Source organism: Octopus sinensis, linkage group LG14, assembly GCF_006345805.1.
Source record: "Octopus sinensis linkage group LG14, ASM634580v1, whole genome shotgun sequence".
NCBI lineage: Eukaryota > Metazoa > Mollusca > Cephalopoda > Octopoda > Octopodidae > Octopus > Octopus sinensis.
In genome coordinates this window covers 29,587,997-29,597,634 of record NC_043010.1, presented here as the reverse complement: position 1 = coordinate 29,597,634, position 9,638 = coordinate 29,587,997, and the positions used below count along the sequence as shown (strand labels likewise).

General features: G+C 40.5%; 1 protein-coding gene across 1 annotated transcript; it reads left to right on the top strand.

Annotated features, from left to right (window-relative positions):
* The first annotated feature begins 491 nt into the window (after positions 1–491).
* On the top strand, positions 492–8,186 carry LOC115218773. The gene is made up of 2 exons (XM_029788702.2): positions 492–637; positions 7,487–8,186. Exon 2 carries the CDS (start codon positions 7,545–7,547, stop codon positions 8,103–8,105), a length of 561 nt encoding a protein of 186 aa, XP_029644562.1. The 5' UTR covers positions 492–637; positions 7,487–7,544; the 3' UTR covers positions 8,106–8,186.
* The last annotated feature ends 1,452 nt before the right edge of the window (positions 8,187–9,638 follow it).

Below are 9,638 nucleotides of genomic sequence, written 5' to 3'. Positions count from 1 at the left end.
GTTCAGTAATATATCTTTCTAGGGATTTTGGTGGGGGTTTTTCTTTCTATTTATTTTAGTTCTTATTTTCAAAGCCTGGACAAGGTAAGTAGGGGGTGCAATATTGAATTTTGTACCCCTTGTTCCTGGGCCCTCGGTTGTAGTCATACGGATTAGAAGCGTTAAGCTGTGATTAGATAAACGTTACTTGTTATGAGTTCAGAGAAAAATGTTCGTTGGAGACAAAAAGGTGCGAACACACCAGATTCAGGTTGTAGAGGCTTCTTCCTGATAGATGGGTGCATGTATTAAGAAGAGTTATCTTCTCATTAATACTAAATATTGACAAGAGAAGCAACTCTTAACTAAGAAGTTTTTCACAGGAAACTAATAAAAAATATTTTGACTGGCGGTGCTTTTTGGCTGCACGGCCGTTGTAAAATACTGATTAGAATCATTACGCAGCCATTGAGTTATACCTCGATGTCTTCCATGCAATAAATCTGGTACCTTTCACTTATTTTATTGCCGATTATGATTTTCATTCCAAAGCATTTCACTTGTTCATTGTCATTCTCCGCCATTACGTATCAATAAAAACGAAAAATAGTCGGAGCCGTGTGGTCGGACGTGCCAAATCTTTATTGCCTTCATGTTCGTAAGTGATTGAATAAATATCAATTCATTATTGAACAGAAAATTTAAAAAATCATTTATATATATATATAAAAAAAAAATGATCTAGAAAGAGCTGTTTTGAAAGTTTTAAATAGTCTTGCCGGTAGTTTATGTATGTGGATATCATGATTTTGTTTCCTTAATTCTGGTCAGCGACTGATTTAGTAGTATTAGTAACATTAAGCGAACTAATGCTATATATAGAGGAGGGCACCGTTAATCGAAAATTCAACTTCGTTAATCGTTTAATCAAAAAGTTAACTTTGTTAATCGTTAATTCTTTGAAAATGTAACGGACGTTAACGTTGATCCATTAACGTTAACTTTTTATTGAAAAAAAGCATAACTACAGTTTAATACCCCACCGACTTCATAACTTCTATCATCTCTAACACCTCAGTTAACTTCCTAGATATCTCTCTTACCATTGACCTCCCCTCCCACTCTCTCACCACCCCGCCTTCTTAAACCCACAGATTCCCACCTCTATCTCAATTTCTCCTCCTCCCATCCCTCCCACACCAAACAAGCCATCCCCTACTCCCAGTTCCTCTGCCGCCGACGCTTGTGCAGCCGGAACCAGGATTTCGTGACCCAGTCCCAGTACCTTGCCCGCCTATTCATGCATCGAGGATACTCCTCAATCCGTGTTCAAACCGCTCTTGTCAGAGCTTGTTGAATCGATCGTACCACTGCCCTCTCTCCTTCCCCACACCAACCCCCCTAACTGCACCCCTTTCCCATCCTTTTCCACCCCTCTACCCTACCCTTCGTCGGAGGACCCTACGGGCCTTCTGTCGTCTCCAGCTAGATCTCACCACCCACTCTATTTTCTTCAACCCACCCTTGTCCTTTAAACGCACCCGAAACCTACGCGATCTACTGGTCCGTAGCACCTTCTCTTCTTTTCCCCCAGCCCCATCCGGATCCTTCCCTTGCTCTAGATCCCGCTGCTACACCTGTCCTTTCATCACCAACCAGCACACTCTCCACATTAGAAATTCCTTCGCCTGCATCTCTTCAAGCCTTATCTATTGCATTAGATGTAATCTCTGTAATAAACTCTACGTAGGTCAGATGGGCCGCAGGCTGGCCGACCGGTTCACTGAACATCTAAGAGATATTCAGCTACGCATGAACACCTCCGTTGCCTGTCATTTCAGCTTGGCCAACCACTCCCCCTCTAATATCTCTGTCTTTGGCTTCGCCCTGCACCACGGATCCACACACTCGCCACTTCGCCTGGAACAGCATTTCTTTTTCAGTCTACAAACACAAATCCCTTTCGGACTCAACACAACCCATCTCCTCTTACTGACTGTCTCTACAAACTCCTTAAAGCAAATTTTAATTTAATTTAATTTAATTTATTTTATTTTAGTTCATCTTATTTTATCCTCCCTCATACCCACTTACTTTTTATACTGTTACCCCTTCTTGATTTTTTAATCATTTTTTTATCATTCTCTTTCTGTCGTATTGTTTAACTTTTTAATTACGTTATTTTTCATAATTGTATTAATTTCTATTTTATCCCTTTAGATTTTATTTTATTTCTTATCTTGCATCTGCTAATTTTCTTAAAATTTTTTTTACATCTTGTACTCTTCCCCCCCCTTTTCCCTTTATTTATCAAACTTATTTTATTATATTATATTTTATTTCTATATACACACACACATACATATGCACATATACGAAAAAATACATGCACCCGCACACACACATGAACGCACACCACACACATACATGCTCATAAAATACACCTTCTCACACACACACAAATCCTCTCACACGCATACACACACGCACACACACATCAGCGCACATATACCTCACATGTACCTCTCGCACACACCACACACACAACACGCACATACATGCATGCATACACACATACACATGTACACAAACACACAAACACATACACATACAGGAATGCACACACACCTAACACATCAAATTTTCACTTCCAGCGGACTAGCATGTAAAAATTTAGTCCAAAGACTATGTATTACTCATAAAATTTAGTCCAAAGACTATGTATTACTCATAAAATTTAGTCCAAAGACTATGTATTACTCATAAAATTTAGTCCAAAGACTATGTATTACACACAAAGAATCCACTTGTGGGATTCAACATGCTAGAAAGAACAGTTAGGTTCTGTAACCACAAAATTAGGGATAAAATTCGACAGGAACAAAATGAAGAAATAAACATTTTTCCATCTATATTCTGGATTTGTTTTCTTTTGGCGGAGTTATCAAAACGAAGTAGCAGAATATGAGAAATAAGTGACGATGTGACAAAATTGAATAATTGAATAGGTAACGATTGTAATGTGTGTGAAAGGAACTTAAGTTTCTTTTAAAACACAGCGAGGAAGACAAAACTATGTTTAAACTATGCTTACATGGTAAGAAAATCGTCATCCTCATCATCATCATCGTTTAATGTCCGTTTTCCATGCTAACATGGGTTGGACGGTTTGACCAGGGTCTGGGAAGCCAGGCGGCTGCACCAGGCTCCAGTCTGATCTGGCAGTGTTTCTACAGCTGGATGCCCTTCCCAACACCAACCACTCCGTGAGTGTAGTGGGTGCTTTTTACGTGCCACTGGCACGGGCCAGAGGAGGCTGGTAATGGCCATGATTGGTTAGTGCAGAAGCCAGTCAAGGTAGCGCTGGCATTGGCCACGTTCCGATGGTGCTTTTTACATGCCACTGGCACAGATATCACAACAACAATTTCCATTTGATTTTCATTTTGATGTTGATGTACTTGACTCAATAGGTCTCTTCAAGCACAGCAGGTTGCCCTATGATACAAGGTACTTTTGAATGGGCCGGGACTGTTTATTCGAAACTGGTGTAGGATACAGCTTCAACTCACTTTATTTGCCGGGTCTTCACAGTCACAGCATATCTCCAGAGGTCTCGGTCTTTCGTCATTGCCTCTGTGAGGCCCAACGTTCAAAGGACATGCTTGACCACATCATCCCATGTCTTCCTGGGTCTACCTCTACTCCGGATTCCTTCAACTGCTTGGGAATGGCACTTCTTCACACATCTCTACTCATCCATCCATAGTACATGACCATACCAGCGCAAATGTCTCTCTTGCATGTCACATCCTATGCTTCTTATATCCAACATTTCTCTCAGGTCGCTTACACTATGTCGTGTGTACACACTGACATTACACATCCAGCAGATCATGCTAGCTTCATTTCTTTCGTGCCTATGCATGTCCTCTGCAGTCATGGCCCATGTTTCACTGCAGTTTGCACACATGCATCGTATAATCTACCTTTCGCTCTGACCGAGAGGCCCTTTGTCACCAGTAGGGGTAGAAGCTTTCTAAACTTTGCCCATTCTTATTCTAGTGGTAACACTCTCTGAGCATCCAACCCCACTACTAACTCACTACTAACTTGGTCACCTAGGTAGCAGAAACTATCAATTACTTCTAATTTCTTCCCATGGAGTGTGATGGAATCTGTTTTCTGAGCATCTGTAGTGTTTATCACCCCTGTGCATCTGCTGCACACGAAAGCTATCTTCTCGGTTAATCTTCTTTTGATGTTGCTGCACCTCTTATGTGTCCATAGCTTACACTGGGTACATCTTATGGAGTTCCTACCTACACTTTTTCTACAGATCTAGCAGGGCCACCTACCTGAGGGTGTGTGTGATGTGTTCACCTTCCTACTTACTAGAACTTTGGTCTTTGCTACATTGACTGTAAGGCCTTTTGATTCTAAACCTTGCTTCCACACCTGAAATTTCTTTCTAGTTCTGGTAGTGATTCTGCTATGAGGGCCAGTTCATCAGCACAGAGGAGCTCCCATGGGCAACCTGTCTTGAATTACTCTGTTATTGTCTGGAGGACTATGATGAATAAAAGGGGCTGAGGGCTGCACCTTGGTGGACCCCTTCTTCTATCCGGAATTCTTCACTATACTCATTGCCAATCCTAACCTTACTAATGGCCTCTCTGTATAGTGCCTGTACAGCCCTTATCAACCATTCATCAATCACCAGTTTCTGCATTGCTCACCAGATAAGGGATCGGGGGGCCCTGTCAAAGGGTTTCTCCAAGTCCACAAAAGCTATGTATAGGGGTTTATCTTTAGCTAGGTATTTTTCCTGCAGTTGTCGAACCAGGAATATGGCATCAGTGGTGCTTCTACCCGGCACAAAACTGAACTGCATCTCATCTAAGCAGACTCTCTTCCTAATGAGATGGACTATGACCCTCTCTGTGACCTTCATCACCTGATCCAGCAGTTTGATACCCCTGTAGTTATTTCTATCTAGAGCATCACCTTTACACTTGTAGCAGTTGTGTATGGTGCTGCTACGTCAGTCGTTGGGTATGACTCCATCATGAACTACCTGGTTTACAACGCAGGTGACTAGGCCATAGCCCACACCACCAGATGTTTTAAGCATCTCAGCAGTGATTCCTGATGGGCTAGGGACTTTTCCTGGCTTCATACCCTTAATTGCTTTATCTACAAGGGAGCTGTCTATTTGGATAGCTGGTCCCTCTACTGGGTCAACATTTGGCAGGCTCTCCACCTCCCATTCATTCTCCACATTCGGTAGTCTTTCATAACGGCTTCTCCAAGCCTCTTTTTTTTCAGAATCATTAAAAGCAAATGCACCATCATCCATTCAGACACATTTCTCTCCTGTGACATGACAATTTCCTTTCACACACTGTCTTGCAATCCGAAATACCTCAGTTCTTTGGTCCTCATTGGCAAACTTCTTTTCTGTTTCGCTCTTGGCTATGTATACCTGCCGCCCACCCTCCCTTTTGGCTACCTGGTACAGTTTCCTGCTACCCACACCCTTCCAGGCTTTCCAGGTCTGTTTCTTTGCTCTAATGGCTTTGTCTACCATACTATTCCACTACCACATAACTCTAGGTCTGGAAGGGACTTTGCACCAACCACAGACTTGGGCTGTGGCACTCAGCGTGCTGTCCCGTAGGAATTTCCAGCTACCTTCTATATCCGATGTCTGTAGCTCTTCCTCCCTCCCCTCAAATTTCTTGATGAGGATGTCCCTAAATCTCTGACCATGTGAAGGGTTCTTTAGCTTCCAAATCCTTCTTTTTTGGATTGGTCTGCTACTTGGTATCCTTCTGGCCTCGAGCCTAAAGTCACTAATGACTAGCCTATGCTGGGGGTACATTCTTCACCCGGGAGGGTCTTTGTATGACTAATTATTCATTTAAGCCAATTAAGTAAGATTTCAACCAATTCACTGATCATTCAGATTGTCATATTCCCTAAAATCGGAACCAAAATTGAACCAATCCTATGACTGGCACCCGGCAGTTGCCAGGACCACTGGACTGACTTGTACAGGTGACAAGTGAAGAAACACCATTTTGACCCTGTGCTTGAGGAGATCCATTGAGTCAAGTACACCAACATCAAAATCAATGGAAACTGCAGTTGTGATCCCTGAGACGGTGGCACATAAAAGCACCATCTGAACGTGGCCAATGCCAGCGCCACCTAGACTAGCTTCTGTGCCGGTGGCACTGGCACGTAAAAAGCACTATCCGAATCGTGGCCGATGCCAGCGCCGCCTTGACTGGCTTCCGTGCCAGTGGCACGTAAAATGCACCAATCCGATCGTGGCCATTGCCAGCCTCGCCTGGCACCTGTGCAGGTGGCACGTAAAAAGGACCCACTACACTCACGGAGTGGTTGGCGTTAGGAAGGGCATCTAGCTGTAGAAACACTGCCAGATCAGACTGGAGCCTGGTGCAGCCTTCTGGCTTCCCAGATCCCCGGTCGAACCATGGAGAACGGATGTTCAACGATGATGATGATGATGTTTTATCCAAATTTCACAAATGAGGTATCAAAATGTTTCTTTTTGGATGCCGTTCAAGAAAAAGTTCAGCAGAAGTTGAATTAAAATTTTTTCAAAAATTCATTGCGATAAATTTTTGAAATTTATCACAAAATAAATTTCAAAAATTGTGATAACTACTTGTATGTTAAGATGCTCTGACATCTCATCACTACCATCTCTACTTTCTTTCAAACTATTCCCACCCCTAAACAATGCAGGATCGCCATTTATCTCTTTAACAAGACACCTGCGCTTGTCCTTGTCTTATACTTTAGCCTTTCAACACTTGGTATAAAACCACCAACCCACTTCAAATACTCCTCCTCTACTTTGTTGAGGGGGTGCTTTTTCTTTTCTGTTCTTTTCTTTTACCTGTCATTTTGCTTTGCAAGTTACTTGATAACCCCATTATTTCCAGTAACTTGAGATAAAGTACCTAGTACACATTATAAATTTATTGGCATTAGGAAGGGCATCCAGCTGTAGAAACCATGCCAAAGCAGTCACTGGGGTATTGTGTAGTCATTGGACCTAGTAGATTTAATGTCTAGTAAATAATGTAAGTAATTATTTAGTATAATAATTTTATTAATTTTCTACTATAGTGTTTATTTCTAGGTTTTTATGGTATAACTTTTACAGATTTGTGTGTGTATGTAGAAGCTGTGTCAAAACAGACAACAGAGCCTATCAAATCATCCAACAGCTCCTATCAAATCATCCAACCCATGCGAACATTGAACATGGGCATTAAATGATCATATGACCACTACCAGCCACATGAAACTAGACAATGTAGTGCTGGATATACAAAAATATTTGGATGGTCACGGATGGAATGCTTTTGATCATTGGTGTTCATGATTAGTTCTGACCTGGTGTTGAACAACATTTCTAATAGCATCAAACACATTTATTTAATGGTATCTTTTCTTTTATATTTTTCAGGCAGCGGTTTGTTCTGTCACCAAGAAGTTTCCTCGTGACTCCCATCGTTATAGTTAAGATGACCAGTAATTCAGACAACGAATATCTGAATAAATTTCGCAACACATACTTAGGAGGACTTGAACAAAGTCATATTAATCATATTGCTCTTAGGCTGAAAGAGAATGATTTAATTAACGATCATGACTGGGTGGAAAAAACACAAGAAAGTTATATTAATCCTTTTGCTCTTTGGCTGGAAGAGAATGATTTAATTAACGATGACTGGGTGGAAAAAACAAAAAAAAAACAAAAATATGACAGTTTCTTTTGGAAAATATTGTGTCTCTTAAATAACCAAAAGACTGCTAAATCAACTTTTGATATTATAGTGTGTTCTTTGCATGACTTTAACCTACCTGAAGCTAACAATTTAGAATTTGCTGAGAGCACATGCAACAATAATATGAAGAGTCTTGACCCTAAACAGAACATTGTTGCTAAAATTGAGTCAGGCAGGACCAAGAAACTGTTTTCAGAGCCAAGTAATTCTGACAAAGAGCAAATTGACAAAATCAAGGCAGAGCTTTTCTTTTTGAAAGCGACAGAGTCGATATTTTGTGATAGGATTACCAAATGATATAAACGAAAAACAGAAGTATGGAAAAAATTGTGATAAAATGTGTTTTTCTGTCACAGTTATTAAATCTTTTTTAATGTTTCTTTGGCTGTTATTTTTGTGTTGTAGAAGCAAAAGTTGTTTATTTTTTCTGCCTGCCCTTCCCTCCTTTCCTTCTTTCATACTGTAACCCCTTCATCTTTTCACATAAAGATTCCACTCTAGGTTTTGTAGTTTTGTGAGCAGTATGATGAACTCATTAGTGCTAGTGATACACACAAATAAAGCACCTAGTACATGTTATAAAGTTACTGTCATTAGGAAGGGTATCCAGCCATAAGAACCATGTCATAGCAGACACTGAGGTACCATGCTGTCTTTGGACCCATCAAACTTGTCAAACCATTCAACCCACAACAGCATGGAACATCAATGTTAAATGATGATGACGAAATACTAGCAGATGGTTCAAGTTGTATTGCTAGCACTATGCAGTTCCTCCAGCAGAAGCACTTAAAGTTCAAAACTGGGGAAAAGTAGACTGTAGAAGTGAAAGAATTGAAATTGAAATTGAAATTTTGAATTCAATTCTAACTGAAAACTTCATAAAAAAAGTTTGAATTGGATTTCATCATATCTACCTGGTTTATGAATTTAAATTAAATTTCTCATCTATGGTTATAAGGAATAGTAATCAATAGGTGCAGGTGTGCCTACAGGTGTAGGTGCGCCAATAGGCGCAGGCATGGCTGTGTGATAAGAAGCTTGCTTTCCAATAACCTTTTTCTGAGTTCACTTCTCCCGTGTGGCACCATGGCCAAGTGTCTTCTTCCACAGCCTCAAGTTGAACAAAGCTTTGTGTGTGGATTGAAAGACAGAAACTGAAAGAAGCCCATCGTGTATGTGTGTGTCTTTGTCTGAGTTTGTCCCCCACCACTGCTTTACAATTGGTGTTGATGTGTTTATGTTCCTTTAACTTAGCAGTTCAGCAAAAGAGATCAATAGAACAAGCAAAAAGCTTAAAAAAAAGTACTGGGGTCAATTCATTCGACTAAGAATTCTTGAAGCTGGTGTGCCAGCATAGCCGCAGTCTATTGACTGAAACTAAAAAAAGATAAATTGGTGGATATTATCTCATAAACCAGGAAAAAACCACTGCAGAGAAGAAACCAATATTTTAAGTTTCCACAATCACTTGGAACATAGAAAATGACTGAGGAGTTCACTTCTATTTTTTCCGACTTGTACTTGTTTCACTCGTTGGACTGTGGCCATACTGGGGCACAACTTTGAGGGGTTTACTCAAGTTGACCACAATACTCATTTAAAGTCGGTACTTGTGTTATTGTTCCTTTTACTGAACTGCTTAGTTAATGGAGATATAAACAAACCAATATCAGTTGTTAAGCTACCATGGGGGACTAAGTTGCTGTTGGTTCAGATAGTAAGTCTTTTGATTGGGTACATTTTAGGCAGGTTCTCCTTCTTCCATGTATGTGTGTGTATATATATATATATATATATATATATATAAATGTAGAAGGTTGAAAAGGA

Coding starts and splice junctions, on each gene's coding strand:
- LOC115218773 (XM_029788702.2), top strand. CDS start 7,545: ATGACCAGTAATTCAGACAACGAATATCTGAATAAATTTCGCAACACA.